The sequence below is a fragment of the Lipotes vexillifer genome, unplaced genomic scaffold, assembly GCF_000442215.2.
Source record: "Lipotes vexillifer unplaced genomic scaffold, Lipotes_vexillifer_v1.1 scaffold657, whole genome shotgun sequence".
In the NCBI taxonomy this organism is placed as follows: Eukaryota; Metazoa; Chordata; class Mammalia; order Artiodactyla; family Lipotidae; genus Lipotes; species Lipotes vexillifer.
This window is the reverse complement of record NW_006774518.1, coordinates 884,359-903,593: the sequence shown is the minus strand read 5'-3', so window position 1 is coordinate 903,593 and position 19,235 is coordinate 884,359. Positions and strand designations below refer to the sequence as shown.

General features: G+C 40.5%; 2 protein-coding genes across 2 annotated transcripts; one reads left to right on the top strand and one right to left on the bottom strand.

The window, feature by feature from the left end:
- Window positions 1-6,230: 6,230 nt before the first annotated feature.
- On the bottom strand, window positions 6,231-16,108 carry LOC103089835 (putative olfactory receptor 2W6). Its single transcript, XM_007449228.1, is given in 3 exon segments — window positions 6,231-6,270; window positions 15,241-15,286; window positions 15,289-16,108. Coding segments are annotated over 3 exon segments (906 nt in total).
- A 1,522-nt stretch (window positions 16,109-17,630) lies between these two features.
- Window positions 17,631-18,574, top strand: LOC103089582 (olfactory receptor 2H1-like). Its single transcript, XM_082930841.1, is given in 2 exon segments — window positions 17,631-18,435; window positions 18,438-18,574. Coding segments are annotated over 2 exon segments (942 nt in total).
- Window positions 18,575-19,235: the final 661 nt, after the last annotated feature.

Genomic DNA, 19,235 nt, shown 5'->3' with positions numbered 1-19,235 from the left:
TTATTTCTCTTAATCCTCTTTTAATTTAGATCTAGAATAGCTCCTCCATCTTTCACTTTTCCCCGCATTGAGTAAATTGGGTCAATTGTCCTGAATGTTCCACATGCTGGCTTTGTTTGCATCCTCATTTAATTTGTTTCTCTAGCCTTGTATTTGTTAACTAGATGTTAGCTCTAAAGGTTTAGAGTTTGGTTTACCTTTATGGGTAAGCTTTCTTACGTGGTGCTACATACTTCTTTTTGCTTTATATCAGGAGGCATATAATGTCATTATTTCACTCTTTGTGATGCTAAGATTGATCAATGAATCAGCACTTGCTAGTTGGATCCCTCCATGTAAAGCTCCTCATCAACCTTTCATCTGGTGGTTTCATCCACTGATGATCTTTGCCTGAATCAACCATTTTATTGCAGAACTGGGATTTTCTAATTCAATATTTTTTTCACATTTATGAGTTGGAATTCCTTTTTTTTAATTTTGTTTTATTTATTTATTTATTTATTTTGCGGTACGCGGGCCTCTCACTGTTGTGGCCTCTCCCGTTGCAAAGCACAGGCTCCGGACGCGCAGGCTCAGCGGCCATGGCTCACGGGCCCAGCCGCTCCGCGGCATGTGGGATCTTCCCGGACCGGGTACACGAACCCGCGCCCCCTGCATCGGCAGGCGGACTCTCAACCACTGCGCCACCAGCAAAGCCCGGACCTTACAATGGCATACAAGTCTATAGGGTGTGCTGTTACCTCTCCTACTATTCTCCCCCTCATTCAACCCTCTTCAGTCACACAGACCTTTCTCTTCCTTTTTAGGCACATTTCCATTTTAGGGCCTTTGTACTGGCTGTCCCCTCCACCTCAAGCTACCCTCACGATGAATAATCTTGCTTCCTTCAACTGTTTGCTTGTACATAATCCTCCCACGGAAACCTACTCTAGGTCCCCTATTTAAAATTACAGCCTACCCCCTCCTTCCAATCCTGACATGCCTTACCTTCCTATATAGCACTTCATCACTTTCCAACATGGTGCATAAGTTAACTTATATTCTTTCTATTGTTTATTGTAGATCTCCCCTTCAATAAAATGTAGGCTCCCAGGCTTTTGAGGGCAGGGATTTTTGTCTATTTTGTTCACTGCTGTATTCCCAACTTCGAAAACAGTGCCTTCACCAGTAGGCGCTCAGCTAGAAATTGGCTGAATGAATGAATGTACGAATGATGCTGGGGAGGAAAATAAATGAAAAAAAAAAAAAAGGGTATGAGGCTGCTGAGAGCAAGAAGAGCGGGAGGGAGTTAGGAATGCAGGAGAAAAAGGCCCTTGTTTGGCAGGAACCCGCGGCGGACCCCAGCTCCCGGCGGACCGGGCTCCAAAGCCCCGCCCCGTCGCCGCCAGCCGTCCCGGGCCCCAGGGAAGGGGTGTATTTAAGTGAAACAGGTGGTGGTGCCAAGATCCTCCCAGCCGCACCTCGGCGGGTTCGGAGACACCAGTGGCAGCTTGGGAGCCCCTCGGCTAAAGTCCCGTCCCACGCTGGCTGAAGACACAGACCTTCCTGCCGACATTCTCCTCTAAAAATGAGAAAATAGAGAAATCTATTCTAGCTCCACTTCCTAGTCCTTCAATAATCATTTCCGGTGACTTTCTAGGAAACCTCAACTCGCTGGTCGAGGAATTTCCCTAGAAAGCCTCCGCAGACTCCAAACGTGTTATTTCCTGTTCTTCAGAACGCATCTCTTAAAACAGAACCACAATGTCATTATCCCACCTAACAAAATTAAAATAATTCCTGGGTACCATCTAATACTGAGTCCATATTAAAATCTCCCAAATATATAAAATACGCTGGTTTTTTGAATCAAGATCTAAAGTCTACAAACTTTATTTGGTTATTTCTCTTAATCCTCTTTTAATTTAGATCTAGAATAGCTCCTCCATCTTTCACTTTTCCCCGCATTGAGTAAATTGGGTCAATTGTCCTGAATGTTCCACATGCTGGCTTTGTTTGCATCCTCATTTAATTTGTTTCTCTAGCCTTGTATTTGTTAACTAGATGTTAGCTCTAAAGGTTTAGAGTTTGGTTTACCTTTATGGGTAAGCTTTCTTACGTGGTGCTACATACTTCTTTTTGCTTTATATCAGGAGGCATATAATGTCATTATTTCACTCTTTGTGATGCTAAGATTGATCAATGAATCAGCACTTGCTAGTTGGATCCCTCCATGTAAAGCTCCTCATCAACCTTTCATCTGGTGGTTTCATCCACTGATGATCTTTGCCTGAATCAACCATTTTATTGCAGAACTGGGATTTTCTAATTCAATATTTTTTTCACATTTATGAGTTGGAATTCCTTTTTTTAAATTTTGTTTTATTTATTTATTTATTTATTTTGCGGTACGCGGGCCTCTCACTGTTGTGGCCTCTCCCGTTGCAAAGCACAGGCTCCGGACGCGCAGGCTCAGCGGCCATGGCTCACGGGCCCAGCCGCTCCGCGGCATGTGGGATCTTCCCGGACCGGGTACACGAACCCGCGCCCCCTGCATCGGCAGGCGGACTCTCAACCACTGCGCCACCAGCAAAGCCCGGAATTCCTTTTTAAACAAGGATTTTATCTCCTTAACCTATCAATTCAGGGTTATTTGGTTATCCTGAAATGTCAGTTCAAACAGGAAAGACAAAATAAATGTTTACTTTTCTATTTAATTGCTAATTTTCAGCGTAAAAAGTTGTGCCCTAGGTGCCACGGCCACTGATACATTAGCCGTTCTTCAAAATGGCCATCAATGAGCACTGCCTTCGAGTATTCATACTCTTGTGTATCTCCTTCCTACATTTTACCAGTGTTGGTTTGTGTGACCAATTGAGTCTGGCAGAAATGATGTTATGTTACTTCTAGTATTAGGTAATAAAAGAAACTGTGGCACCCCAGTGTTCACTGAAGCACTGTTTACAATAGCCAGGTCACAGAAGCAACCCAAATGTCCATCAACAGAAGAGTGCATAAAGAAGATGTGGTATATATATACAATGGAATATTACTCAGCCATAAAAAAGAACGAAATTGTGCCATTTGCAGAGACGTGGATGGACCTAGAGACTGTCATACAGAGTGAAGTAAGTCAGAAAAACAGATATCGCATATTAATGCATATATGTGGAATCTAGAAAAATGGTACAGATGAACCTACGTGCAAAGCAGAAATAGAGACACAGACGTATGGACATCAAGGGGGGAAAGGAGGGGTGGAATGAATTGGGAAATTGGGATTGACATATCTACACTATTGATACTATGTATAAACTAGATAACTAATGACAACCTACTGCATAGCACAGGGAACTCTACTCAATGCTCTGTGGTGACCAAAATGGGAAGGAAATCCAAAAAAGAGGGGATATATGTATATACACAGCTGATCCGCTTTGCTGTACAGCAGAAACACACACAACATCGTAAAGCAACTGTACCCCAATAAAAAAAAGAAAAAGAAAAAGAAACTGTGGCTTCTATCTTGGTCTCTCTTTTTTTCCCTTTCTCTCAGATCACTCACTCTAGGGGAAGCCAGCTGCCAGGCTGAAAAGTGAGACCCAGGTGGTGAGGAACTAAAGCCTCCTGCCAACAGCCATGAGTGAGTCTAGAAGTGGATCTGCCAGCTCCCTGTCAAGGCTTCAGTTGACTGCAGCCTGGGTCAACATCTCGGCTGTGACCTTAAGACAGAACTAGAACCAACCCCTAAACTGCTCTCAGATTCCTGACCTGTAGAGACTGTGAGAGAATAAATATTCAATATTTCATTCTAAATTTGGGGGTAATTTGTTATGCAGCAATTGGTAACTAATATTTTTTGTTGTTTCCTCTTTTTGAGCATCATTAACTCATGGATTTTTAAAAAACATTCAAGGAATCTTAATCAATTGTACTTTTTTTTTTTTTTCTTCTTGATGTTCAAATGATTCCATCTTTGGCCAGCGGGAGTCCCTTTGTTTTATTTCCTGTGTCCTTTTCATCTAACTCTAAGAGTCTTTGATGGTTTTCTTGCCTTCTGGCAGCACAAGATATTTCAGGCTCATTTTGTATATTTCCTGCTCCAGACCTGGAACCAGCCATTTCTCCAAGGAGTCCTGGTTTCTTTCAGAGGGAAGAGTGATTGCATAGCTTTGTGAATGGTCATAACTTCTTTTAAAGCTTATCAAAATGAAATAAAATTAATTATGGGATTGAATCCAGGCTAAACCACTTGGTACCTGTGTGCATAAGAACCTAAGCAAGGTATACATTGTGCCCCAGGTTCCCCAACTGTAAAATAGGTCCAGGGTGAATTCCTAATTTTCGGAGTCATTATGAGAATTAAATGAGACAATATACAGAAATCATTTAACACATCACCTGGCATCAAATTTCATCAATAGAATAATAGAATTGCAAGTCTGAAAGATACCGAAGTGATGACCAAGTACAATTCGTTCATTTCACACTTGAGAAACCTGAGGGCCAAGAGATTAAAATTTTGTCTAAAACTACAAAGGAGGATAAAATTAGAAGGGAAACTAATGACTCCAGAGTCTTGGATCTCACACTTAGGCTATTTTCATAAAAAGCAGTCCCTCCAGCCTATCAGGGCTTTTATTTATTCAAAAACAAAAGAGGTTAGAAAGTACTGGGCACATTAGTTATAAAATGGTATTATGGAAAGTTCATCAATCTTATGTTCTGAAGACCTGATTCCTGGCTCTGCCACTCACTAGCTTGATATTTTGGTCAAGTCATTTAACTCCTTTGCATCTCAATTGCTGCATCTGTAAAACAGTAACAATAAATCCTTTAATCTCAGCTCATTGTGAGAGTGAAAGTACAATATACGGTTTATGAAAGTGCCTGGCTCATAATAATTGCTAAATAATGATCATTATTTTAAAAAAATTCCTTCCATCCTCCAATTTAATACAAATGTATTCTTCTCCTCTAAAGGAAGTTGGGTTTTGATTAGACTGATCCCTAAGTCCTTAATTCTGAAACTGAGTTCAGTGAATACTGCACAAAGGCACTGAGCAAGAGGCTGCAGGAAAGATGCTATGCATGGTCACCCACTCTTCAGACTGTAGTCTTTCTTCCTGATATCAATCTACTTAACAGTACTAGCGTCCAGTACACATACACTCACAGGGTATATTTATGAGAGACTTTGCTATAACCTTTGCTGATATGAAGATACTTTACTTCCACAGCAGATCCTTAGTATATGACTTTAATAATCTAGTCCAATTGAGATATAATTTATTTACATTTTTCTTGGTTAACCCCAATCTCATAAAATCTCCTAAATAATCTAAAATAATTAATGCTGGAATTTTGCCAGGGATCCATGTCAAGCTTTTCACCCTAATTCCACAGTTCATCTTTTTTCAGTTTTTTAAAATTTGGGTATTTGCCAGTCTTAGGCATGCGTCACACTCCTTAAAAATGGCCTCCAGGGGCCCTGTGGCTAATCTGCCTGAAATTCAGGATCCTTCAAGCAATTTTATCTGGGTACAAAGACTTGCACTCATTTAAGGCAAGTAGTTACTCTTCTACTATCTCCTTGTATGTCCTGAAATTTAATTTCCTCATATTAATGTTTGTCCTACCATTCCCAATTTGAAGGTCATGATCCTTGATGGAGAAACAGAAGCCTGATTGGTGTTAAGTAATTCTATGGCCCCTCTGCTGTCTGTTGAAATTACCAATTTCATTTCCAGGGCCTTTTAAAAAAAATAACAAACATTTCAGGCATACAAAACAATAATAAAAGAAACTCTTAACATCTATCTTAAGATATGAATATTACAGATATAATTATATCCCCTTGTCTACTCCTCTCCAATTGCTCTCCTCTTCCTTCTCAGGTTAAGTATTATCTTGATATTGATGTTATTATTCCGATGCATGTTTATATATTTTTAGTACATATGTGGGTAGCCATAAACATTTTATAGTATAATTTACGTTTCCCTAATTTTATACAAATAGTTTCACTCTGTACATATTTAAGTCTGAAAGGCTTGATTTGATTTAGGTTCAATATTTTTGGCAAGAATGCTTCATAGAGGTTATTATGTACTTTGTACATACTCAACTTCATGGTTTTGAGATATATCCTTAATGAAAAATGTATCCTTAGCTCATTCATCTTATCTGTCACAGGTATTTTTCATTTTCCTTCCAACAGTCTTGTTCATTATTCTGATTATTTTTTCAGTTCAACTCAGAACTTTAGCAAGTATTTGTTTTTTGTCTTTGAGTTTATGGATTTCATTTTGTTTATATTGGCTGTCTTTTTGAAATAATTTTCTTGGAGTTTCCCCTTCTAAAAAGGTTATGTCCCATAATTTTATGCTAGCCAGTTCATATTCTAGTGTAGGAAAGAATAATCTAAAAAGTATTTGCCACTTCCTCAAATTTTTAAATATATCTTTTATGCTTAACTTAATTACTTAACTAATTAACTTACTTAATTACTTCTCTTCAACTTTCTACTGCTAATCATTATACTGAAATATAACATACTGAAAATATATTATAGAAAAATATAATACTTTAGAAATATAATATTTTGGAAAATACAGCATACATTACTTATAATGCATGCTTGTGGGTTTTCATAATCCCCAAATTATAAGATATTTAAACGTACGTGACACGTAGTTCTCTTTTAAATAAAGCTACTGATCAGAGGCAAATACTGATATTAGTCAATGACGCTTTGCAGCAATATTTTTTCAGAATCGTTTCAATTCATTCATTTAACAAGAATTTCTTCAGCAACTGTTATAAGAGCTTGGGATACAGGAATGAACAAAACAGTTAAAGATCTCTGCGTGGTGGAGCTTACGTTCACGTAATTCTGATTAACTCGTGCTTCCATTTTCTTTCGTTGTTTTCCCTCTTCAGACGCTGAAGAAGATCAATTTCATATTCAAGCTCATCTGTTCTCCATGTGGCAACAGGTCCAAACTAGCAAGCCGGGACCGGAACCGTCCAGCTTCTCAGGGTTTGCAGTGCTGGACCAGAGAGAAGAGTCCTCCGGGGGTCCTAGAAGGGCAAGCCGCGCGTTACCATGGAGACCGCGGAATGGAAAGGCTCTGTCTGCACTTTGGAGTTCAGCCCCTCGTCTCTGAGGTGCGGGTGGGGTTTTTTGGACCTCACCTGAGGAGGCCTTTCCGCTCCTTCGGCCCCACCGCGGAGAAGGCAGGACCCGCAAGGTCGGCGGAGAAGGTGAGGTTGCGGGGCAGGTCTGTGAGGCCCTGCCCGGGGTTCTGGCGGGAGCCCCTCGCTGGCCTTCTGGGGAGGGGCGGGGCCTGCGGTCGGAGGTGGGATGGGATGGGTTGGGACGTAGGAGGGCCCGCCTGCTGAAGCATATTTTATCTTTACCTCTTCTAATGTTTTTCTCTCCTTCTCCTTCTCCTCCTTCTTTAGGCCATCCTTTAATATTACAATTAAAGTTTTTTTTATTTGGCAAACTGGTGAATATAGCGCTTATTCTGGGTCAGGCCTTGTCCTAAGTGTAGTATACATATTGATATTCATTCGTTTAATTCTCAAACAACCCAATGAGGTAGGTACTATCACTACCCCACGTTTTAGATAGGCAACTTGAAGCCTAGATATGCTAAAAGCTTACCCACAGTCGCATAGCTGGTAAGGTGAGGAGAGGAAACCCAAACGATATGGTGCTCTTAGGCTTTTCTCACGAATTCTGAAACTCTCATCAGAGCTTTAACTTCCTTCCTCTTTGCCAGTTTCTTTCCCCGTCGGGCTGCTTGGTTCTTTTGTGATTTTTGTTGATGTGGTACTGCTCCCATTCATGACTTTCCCTCCCTCCCTCTCTCTTTTTTTCCTGCCCTTTTCTTTCAGGCCAGTAACCTAAAATGCAGAGTGGAGCCACTGAACTTCACTGGTATCTAAAGCCATACTGCCAATGGACAAAAAATGCGGAGCAGTTCCTGCCCGTTGGCTCAAAATGTCAGTCACTGGGAGAAGGGAGTTACTTCTGATGGGTGTTCACAGGGATTTGGCCCCCTTGAGGAGACCTGTCCTGAGCAGCAGGCCCTGGAAGTCCTACCTGGAGAGAGATGGGACTGGATGTGGGTACATGATTCACCTAGCAGAGAGAAGGTCACAGTAGTGATGGGAGATGAAGAGCGAGATCTGGATGGAGAAGAATGGGTAAGAGGAGGCAGTGTTTCTACTGGCCAGGGAAGAGAAACAGTGAATGATGTGGTTTTCTTAAGGGCTAAAGAAAATAGTGGCTAAGTGCCTCAATTGAGTTTCTTTCTTAACCTCTTTGTTATTGACTGTATTGATAGTCTTTAAAGTTGCATGCTTTTGTAGGAAAGACTGTGCGTATCCTGTCTTTTTCTAAAATGGAATGAGAATTGGATTTTCCCTTTCTCTGTAGTCCAGAAAGATTGCTCTTTCATATCTTTCCTAGGATTTTAATTTTTACATGTAAATAGTCCCTTTTGCTTTTCCCTTTGATGACATTCCTACAACTAGGTTCCATCCAGTACCCAGGAAGGGCAGAGCTTGTCATGTGAGAAGATTTTGGCATCAGCTTTCGATTCACCAGTTATTCAACATTGGCCCATAGTCATCCAGCCTGAAAACGTCATTCCTTTTTCTTGGGTCCTGCAAAAGAGAGGTGGGGAGCTAGCAGTCATCCTGCTTATAAGGTGAGTTCTGGTGGAAAAGGAGCCAGAGCATATCTTTGAAATTATGGTACCAAGAACTGATTTTTAGTTGTTATACATATGAATATTAAAAAAGATAGAACTAAGTGAACATTGGGCTGTATTATACCTGATATATCTATGGGAGGAGAGGCCAGCCCTCAGTATTATAAGGCCAGTTTTCCTTGTCAGCCCCTTGTACATCTGGAGCAGGTGCTAAACAGTTCATTCATTTATTTATCCATGCATTTAATTCATGCATTCATTCATACAACATTTATTGAATATATTTTTAGTGCCAGATAATTATTCTGGGCAGTAGAGATATAAAGTTGAAGGACGTTTGGCTCCTGCCCTCAAGGTACTTCAGTCTGGTTGGGGAAACAGACTAGGACATCTGTGATAACAGTCCAGTGTGATGAATACTGTGATAGAAGCAGGTACAGGGTGTTGTGAGAGTAGGGTCAGAGGTAAAATGGGAATAAAATATTTGGTTTTATGTTTGAGTAAATGTATAGGGTACAGAAGAGAAAAGGGTTTGAGAAGCATTGTGCTAGAATGTGAGCTTTTTGAAGTGAGGGACTGTAGTTATCCCTAGAACACAGTGACATATGATTCATGTTTAATAAATATCTGTTGTATGATCACTGAAAAAACCCATGTGTATACCGGTCTCTTATTTTAGGTGTCGCTGCTTGCCTACAGTCTATAGATAGCATCATTGCAATAATATACAGTGGACTGTTGAACAACACAGGTTTGAAATGTGTGGGTCCACTTACATGTAGAGTTTCTTCAATTGGTGCATACTACATGATCTGTGGGAGGATGTAGAACTGCGAATATGGAGGGGGGGGTGGAAAGGTACAAGTGGGAATTTTTTTTTTTTTTTTTTTTTTTATGGCTGAGTAGTTTTCCGCTGTTTATATGTACCACATTTTCTTTAGCCATTCATCTGTTGATGGACATTTAGGTTGTTTCCATGTCTTGCCTATTGTAAATAGTGCTGCTGTACATGGGGTGCATTTATCTTTTTGATTATAGTTTTGTCCAGATATATGCCCAGCAGTGGAATTGTTGGATCACATGGTAATTCAGTCTTTTTTTAGTTTTCTCAGGAACCTCCATACTGTTTTCCACCAGCAGTGTAGGAGGATTCCCTTTTCTCCACACCCTCTCCAGCATTAGTTATTTATAGACTGTTTAATGATGGCCATTCTGACTGGTGTGAGATGGTACCTCATTGTAGTTTTGTTTGTTTGTTTGTTTGTTTTGGCCACGCTGCGCGTGCAGCATGTGGGATCTTAGTTCCCCAACCAGGGATGGAACCTGGGTCCATGGCAGTGAGAGTGCAGAGTCATAACCAGTGGACTGCCAGGGAATTCCCCTTGTAACCTTGTATAAACCTCTCCCTATTTCTCCAATCCCAGCCCCTGTCAACCATTTTTCTACCTTGGTTTTTTCTTTTTAATTCCACATGTAAGTGATATCATGCAGTATTTGTTTTTCTCTGGCATATTTCACTCAAGGTCCATCCATGTTGTCACAAATGGCAGGATGTCCTTTCTCATGGCTGAGTAATATTCCATTATATATATATATATATATATATATATATATATATATATAATATATCTCACATCTTCTTTATCTACTCATCTGCTGATTGACACTTAGGTTGTTTCCATATTATGGCTATTGTGAATAATACTGCAATGAAAATGGGGGTGCAGATATTTCTTTGAGATTCTGTTTTCATTCCTTTGGATATATACCCAGAAGCGGGATTGCTGGATCATATGGTACTTCTCTTTTTTATTTTTTGAGGAATGTCCATACTTTTTTTCATAATGGTTTGTACCAGTTTATATTCCTTCTAGCAATGCACAGGGTTTCCTTTTCTCTATATTGTCACTAACACTTGTTATTTGTTGTCTTTTTGATAATAGCCATTCTAACAGGTATGAGGTGATATTTCATTGTGGCTTTAATTTGCATTTCTCTGATGACTAGTGATGTTGAGCATCTTTTCATGTACATGTTGGCCATTTGTATATATTCTTTGGAAAAATGTCTATTCAGGTCCTCAGCCCATTTTTAAATTGGATTTTTTTTTGCTGTTGAGTGTATGAGTTCCTTATATACTTCAGATGTTAACCTCTTCACAGATATATGTTTTGCAAGTATTTTCTCATATTTCATAGGTTGTCTTTTCATTTTGTTGATTTTTTTTTTTTTACTGTGCTTGTGGGGTCATATCCAAAAAATCATTTATTTCCCCCTTTGTTTTCTTCTAGGAGTTTTATGGTCAGGTCATAACATTTGAGTCTTTAATCCTTTTTGAGTTAATTATTGTGAGAGGTGTAAGATAGAGATCTAGTTTCATTCTTTTGCAGGTGGCTATCCAGTTTTCCCAGCACCATTTATTGAAGAGACTGTCCTTTCACCATTGTATGTTTTTGGCTCCTTTATTGTAAATTAATTACCCGTATATGTATGAGTTTATGTCTACGCTCTCTGTTTTGTTCCATTGATCTATGTGTCTGTTTTTATTCCAGTACCATACAGTTTTGATTATTATGGCTTGGTAATATAGTTTGAAATCAGGAAGTGTGCTGCCTCTTGGAATTTTGTTCTTCCAAGATTGCTTTGGCTATTTAGGCTCTTTTGTGGTTCCACACAAGTGTTAGGATTGTTTGTTCTATTTCTGTGAAAAATGCCATTAGAATTTTGATAGGGATTGCATTGAATCTGTAGATTACCTTGGATAGTATAGATATTTTAACAATATTAATTCTTATGAACTATCCTTGAGAATATTCATGTGTGTTTGAGAAGAATGTGTGTTCTGCTGCTCTTGGATGGAAGGTTCTGTAAATGTTAAGTCCATCTGGTTTAATGTGTAGTTTAAGTCCAACTTACACATAGAGAGTTGAGCGTGAGGTTTGAGGTACTTTTAGATTTTTTTTCTTTTTGCTAACATATTCAGCAAAGGCTAAGTCCATCCCTGTCAATTACTTCTGATACTCTTCCCATATGAGATTCCTAAGGGAGTTATATAAAAGGAATAGTCAAATAGGACTAATTACAATAGTTAATATTTACTGAGCACTTTAATTACAGAGCATACTGAACACTGCAATATTTTCCTTAATCTTCTGTGTGGCAATGAGCAGAACTATTCAAAAGTGATCCTGGGATCTCACTCTAGGTTGCCTAGGAAAGGAGCTAGCTGGAACTGGGGTTTCCCCCTCCTCCTGGAAGGAGGGGCTGCACCTAAACTCAGTTTACCATAGGACCAGTACCTTACACTCCCTAACAGGAGGCACTGCAACTTTCCACAGTATCCATGGTCTCCAGGTGCCAGGTAGCTGGCTCTCTTCAAACAGCTGGCATCTAAACCCAGATTGGCAACCAAGTAGTCTTGATATCTCACTAAGAAGTAGCATTCAAGTTTACTTTTTGAGAAGGTATGGCAGTTGGGTCAGGACTAGAGCACAGCTTGGCCTTGGCCCTAGTTCACCTCTCCATGGGATTATGAGAGGACGGAGGCACCTTGCCTCTCGTGCCTGACTCTTGGTTTCTGTGTTTCCCCAATAAGTCTTGTTCTTTGGTTCTCACTGTGTGATGTTGCAGAATTTATCCTAAGGCCTGTTGCACCACATTCTTGCAGCAAATTTGAGTTAGAGATGCTGGGGGTATGGAGAGGGTGTGGATAGAGAGTGCCATCTTCTGGGGAAGAGTGTAATTAATGTGTGTGTGTGTGTGTGTGTGTGTGTGTGTGTGTGTGTCTGGGGAGGGGGGTATGGGTTGCAAGATTGATTGATGAAGGAAAAATTGTCCGACACTACGGAGATGGGGATCCCCAAGGAAGAAAAGGGCACAGTGATCAGGGCCTTAAGAACCTCACACCCAAGCAAATTTGGCCAGAGTTATTGGGCTGCAAGCTCTGTGATGAAGATGGATGAATTTCAAACTGGAAGACCTGAAAATGAAGATCTGCCACTCAGGGAGACAGAAGGCAGGGCTCATTGGGACACAACTGTTATGAAAAAGCGGAGAAGGGAGTCTACTTCCCTATAAGGACCATTGTGACCTCTGCAGAGATCTGAAGTATTTAGTTCTAGTTACCATGTCAGTGCTTATGCCTTGAAGGACCATTTTTTTCAATAGCACCACCTTGTGGCACTAAGCCAAAATGGCAGTAGTGGACTTTTAGGGGTCCTTTCCTGGTTGGGTATGCGAACTGATATAAACTCATTTTTGGAATTTCAAATTTGGAGATCATTCTGGGGGAAAGGGAGCTCAAAATGGATATGACGTTCTGTTAATATTGCAGTTGGGGGCTAATGAATAAATTGGAAAATAATGGCAATAAAGAAAAGCAATGGACCATATTTGTACTCAGAGTTCATGAAACATTTCTTACCAACAGGATACAATGAGAGCAAGGATGGAAACTTTTCTTTTGATATATCAGTTGGCGCACAAGAACTTAAAACCCATCATTTTCATGTGGATACTGTAAATGTGCACCTAAAATCTTAGATGAAAATAGGTTAAAGTTATGTTAGTCTTTGACAGTATTTCCTTTGATTATACTACTGTATCTTAAAAAAAAGTTATAAAATCTCGAATCCTCAACTCCAAAGAAAATCTATATTTTTATAGACTAGTGATAATAATTAGTGTCCTCTTTAAAAAGTATCTGCTTTTTTTGACAAATGTCAAATAGCTAATATTATTCTCTCTCACAAAGGAATTTTTTTTCTGTTAACAAAGGTCTGCCTTTGTTTAATAGAACTGAAAGAGCAGATGAGAAATAGCCTAACATCAGTTTAGCCCAAAATTTGATACTTCAGGCAGATAGTGGCTTACTTTGCCTTTGAAATGACATAACAATGGCACTGTAGATGTGAGGAATCTTTCACTTGCAGAGAAGATTTTCAATCTCTGAAATGGCCAACTTGTAGAGAAGTTTATTTTATTCTCCAGCATAGAGATCCCCAGATTTTGAGTGTATTTACCAGTAAAATAAAGTAAAAAAAGAGGGAGCAAACATGAGATTACTAAATTTTTATTTTGTCAATTAAGAGCATCAAGCCCCTTTCCAATAAATCACCATCTACTACCACCATAATTCAACAAAAGAAAGAACGTTATAAAGCCAAAGTGCAAGAAGATAGTATTAAATAAGGAATAACCTTTTATATTGACTTCATTTAACCTTAGTTGAAACTTCTTATTTTTCTCCTTTCTCCAGATTGGCGGGAAAAAAAAAGTTGCACTGGTCATGACCTGGAGTCTGACACTTAAGACATTTGGAAACTACTTCTCTAAAAGCTTTGAGAAGTCCTTATCCACCTTCTTTCACATATCTATCAGGAAGGAAATTAAAATCTATAAAACCACATTAATTTTCTGTTTAGAGACATTCAGTGTCTCCCTATTCTCTACAACAGTGGTTCCCAAACTTCAGCCTTATTGAAAAACATGGTTCGCTGGGTCCAAACTCAGATTGTTGATTCAGTAGGTCTGAGGTGGGGCCCAAGAATTCGCTTTTGTAGTAAGTGGCCAGGTGATGCTGATGCTACTGGTCCAGGGAACACACTGCCCTACAGGGAAAAGCCTACACTCCTTAATAGGCAATATCAGGGTAAAAGCTAAGCTCTTATGACAGAGAGATCCCAAAATACAGTGGCTTAATTAATATTAAATAATATATGAAACATTTTTCTCCAGTAATAATCTGGAGGCTTTGTTCTGCTGATGGAGTTGTTCTGTTCCCATCTTACTGTTCCATTCCCTCTTAGGGTTTTTGTCAAAGTAGGTACCCTTCACGTTCACATTCCAGCCAAGAGGAAGGAGAGGGTGGAAGGTGAGAGCAAGTGGCTTCATATTTGAGATGACCCAGAAGTTGCACACATCACTTCTCTGGAATTGTGTTGATGGAGGCCAGGCTAGGAAATGTAATTTGTAGCATGGTAGCCCCATGCTCAGTTAAAACTTGAGGCAGAGGGTGGAATGGGTATTGGTGGGCTGTTAGTCCCCACCAGAGGCTCCTCTGGCAGTAACGGGTGAATGAAAGAGAGTGTTATTTCTAATAAAAGTGGTACGTCTGGGGAGAAAAAAAATTCAGTACAATCTTAGAATAGATGCTTATGAGAAATCTTTCCTCAGTTCTTTGTACATTACTGTACTTACAACATTTCTTAATTATATATTTATTTATCTATAGTCCCTGATTAGTCTTGAAGCTTTTTAAATGCATGAATTACATTTTATTTATATATCTGTATCTCTGTCTCCTTATCATTTCTCTCTTCTTCCTATTTATTTACAAGGTCAGTACCTAGTACAATTCTTGGTACATGGTAAACACCCAAGAAATGCTCTTTTAATAAATGAATTGATTCATCTTCTGTTGGAAAAGGTGAATATTATTTCTTTAGCTCTCTACATTCTGATTTTTCCATCTAATTCATGACTTTGCTGGCCATTTTTCTAGCCACAGTATTCTGTTTATTGCACTCTTCACATCTTTCTTAAAGTGTAGATCAGAGGGTTAAGGCTGGGTGTGACAACTGGTAAAAGAGAGTAAGGAACTTCCCCTCATCTTGCGAGGAGCTAGTCTGCGGCTCCATGTACATATAAATGATTGTTCCATAAAACAGAGTTACTACTGTGAGATGGGAACCACATGTATTAAGGATCTTTCACCACCTTGCTGCTGACTTGATCCTTGTGACAGCTTGAGTGATAGCTCCATATGAGATCAGAATTAGTGATAGAGGTACTAGAAGAAATAGAGCAAAGACAACAATCTCAATTACTTCTGAGTAGACACAAGCCATCTTGATCAACTCTGGCATCTCACAGAAAAAATTATCCACCTCCCTGTGCCCACATCTTGGCAACTTCAAAGTCAAAGAGCAAACAGTTAAGGCACTGCCAAGACCACCTAACCAGGCAGTCAATACCATCTTCTGGCAAAGCTGAGGGTGCATTATTACTGTGTAGTGAAGAGGTTGACAGACAGCAGCATAGCGGTCACAAGCCATCACAACCAAGAGAAGACATTCTGTGGCTCCCAAGTTAAGGGCAAAGAATTGGAGCACACACACTCCATATGTAATGGACATTTTTGGACCCCATAGGTTTACCAGCATCTGGGGGATAATGCTAGTTGTATAACAGAGGTCCAAAAAAGACAAATTGGATAAGAAGAAATACATGGGAGTATGGAGCTGGGTGTCTAGGTAAGATACAAAAATGATAGTTGTGTTTCCTACCAGAGTTACAATATAGAAGATGAAGACAACCACAGAGATGATGTGTTCTAATTGGGGCTGATCGGAAAAGCCCAGAAGGATGAAGTCTGTTCTGGAAATTCCATTGCTGGTTTCCATTGTTCCTTATGAAAGGCTAGGAGACAATGCCATAAAAACAAAAAATAGTGTCAGCCTTAGGTAGAACTAAAAATCTGCAAAGTTTGTCATAAATATCCAAAGCTCACTTATTTGCATGCTTTTTCCCATTTTGGAACACCTCTTAACATATCTCCTGTGTTCATTTCCCAAACTCTGTACATATTTAATCATATCCAGAGTGGGTTTTTTTTTTTTTTTGGCCACACCATGAGGCTTGCAGAATCTTAGTTCCCCAACCAGGGATTGAGCCTGGGAACCCAGCAGTGAAAGCTGGGAATCCTCACCACTGGACTGCCAAGGAATTCCCCAGAATGGTTCTAAAGATAATATACATATATTTGATTCGCTTTGTTGTAAAATAAAAAGTTTTTAATCATATGTGAATGAAACTAACCAAGCACTGTACAAAACCAAAACTCTGTTTAATGCCCCAAACTCAAAATACGTATTTTCACTACTAATTTCATCTTATATGAAAAGGTAGCATTTCATGTCCAAGCCTCAGTTCTTATGGAACTTTTGCTGTTATAGAACCAGACAATAATCATTTTTTGACTGACACTATATTTGTTTTTATTTTCCACATTACACATAATGGAAAGTTGAAGAAATCTCCACAGACCACATTTCACTTGCTGGTGAAATCCCCTGCAAAGGTGTAAAGTAGACAGAACATGAATGATTCTAGGAAACTCATGCCCATCACTAGAAAGCAAGATTAATTCTACAGAAATGTTTGTAATCAGAAAATTCACTCAACACACGTTTCTTTGTAATTCCATCCATACGTAATAAAGGGAAATTTCAGTAGTAGCACAGTGCTCAGAATATAATAAATACTTGGGGACTTCCTTGGTGGCGCAGTGGTTAAGAAACCGCCTGCCAGTGCAGGGAACATGGGTTTGAGCCCTGCTCCAAGAAGATCTCACGTGCCGCAGAGCAACTAAGCCTGTGCACCACAACTGCTGAGCCCACATGCTGCAACTACTGAAGCCTGCACGTCTAGAACCCATGCTCTGCAACAAGAGAAGCCAGCACAATGAGAAGCCCTTGCACTGCAACGAAGAGTAGCCCCCGCTCGCCGCAAGTACAGAAAGCCTGCATGCAGAAACGAAGACCCAACACAGCCAAAAATTTAAAAAAAAATTTTTAAGAATATAATAAGTACTCAATAACTGTTTGTTGAATTAATTAATCCATATTTTATATCGGCTTTCTTTGCCTTCAGCCAGTAAGTCTGAGGTACGTGTAAAGCTTCATCTGTCTTTCAGCACATTCATGGTTTCCTCCATTCTACTAGACAATGTTTGACCTGGAGACACAGGGGAAGAGAAGGGGCTGCTGGATGTTGATGTACCTGGGGAAGCTGGGTGAAAGGAACGGAAAGAGAAACATCCACTTGGTAAGACCTGACAAGTACCCAGGGTGAGTTCTTATAAGACAGGTGGGAATGCACTGCTCAGACACCTCTCATCCCTCTAGGTCTGGACAGGAATAGGCCATGGTCAACCACAGCTCCCTGGTGGACTTCCTCCTTCTGGGCTTCTCTGAACACCCAGGGCTTGAAAGAATCCTCTTCGTGGTTGTCTTGATTTCTTACCTCCTGACTCTAGTGGGCAACATACTCATCATCCTGCTGTCCATGCTGGACCCCAGGCTCCACTCCCCAATGTACTTTTTCCTCTCCAACCTCTCCTTCCTGGACCTCTGCATCACTAAAAGTTTTGTTCCTCAGATGCTGGTCAACCTCTAGGGCCCAAAGAAGACCATCAGCTTCCTTGGCTGCTCTGTCCAGCTCTTCATTTTCCTGTTTCTGGGCACCACTGAGTGTGTCCTCCTGACAGCGATGGCCTTTGACCGCTACGTGGCTGTCTGCCAGCCCCTCCACTATACCACCGTCATCCATCCCCGCCTGTGCCGGCAGCTGGCATCTGTGGCCTGGGTAATGGGTCTGGTCCAATCAGTAGTCCAGATACCACCCACCCTCCACCTGCCCTTCTGCCCCCATCGGCAAATAGATGACTTTGTATGTGAAATCCCTTCTCTAATTCAACTCTCTTGAATTGTAGGAGACACCACCTACAATGAAATTCAGTTAGCTGTGTCCAGTGTCATCTTCCTGGTCATGCCACTCGCCCTCATTCTTCTCTCTTATGGTGCCATTGCCTGGGCAGTGCTGAGGATTAACTCTGCCATAGCATGGAGAAAGGCCTTGGGGACCTGCTCCTCCTGTCTCACTGTGGTCACCATCTTCTACAGTTTAGTCATTTCCCTTTCCCTCCAGCCCCAAAATCCCTGTGCCCAGAAGAGGGCAAGTTCTTTGGTCTCTTCTATTCAGTGGGCACTCCTTCACCTAACCCTCTTATATACACCCTGAGGAACAAGAAGGTAAAGAGCGCACTCAGGAGGCTGCTGGGGAAGGACGAGGACTTCAGGGAGAGCTGAGCGAGAACTGCTTGATGTGCGTGAAAAGTGAGAGCAACTGCTTCATGGTTTTGTCAGGAAGTCTGTGTTCCCCGCACCTCTGCTCTCGTCACATCCGTCATGTCACAGAAATGGATGACAGCCACGTGTGTGTGCATGCATGCAAGTGTGAGTGTGAGTGTGTGTGACAGAGAGACAGAGACACAGAGATTGAAAATGTGCTAAGGGGAAGTACTTATCTCTGTATGAAACATATGAATCAAATTTAATATTTTCTCTATTTTGTATTTCATACATTTCACCTCCATGGTGATCTCCCCAATTTTTTCATTTCCATTTCCAACTCACCTCCTTGTCACATCATCACTATTTCTTTACCTCCACTTCTCATTTCTACCATAGTTTCTTTACTTCTCCCTCGGATTTTTTTCCCACTTCCTTAAGTGTCTGTTTTGCATTGTTGTTCTATTTTATGCCCCAGATGACAGCAAGGAAGGGGGGAAGTTGAAGTCCAGGGATTCAGAAACTCGCCCAAGGACATGCAGTGTTAGGACTAAAACCCAGGCCTGGTGACTTCCATGAGGCAACTTCTCAAATACACACTGTTGCTTTCATACCGTCGTCAAATATTTCAGCATCCTTAGGCTGGAATTCAGAACAGAGCCTTAGTAGAAAGCTTAAC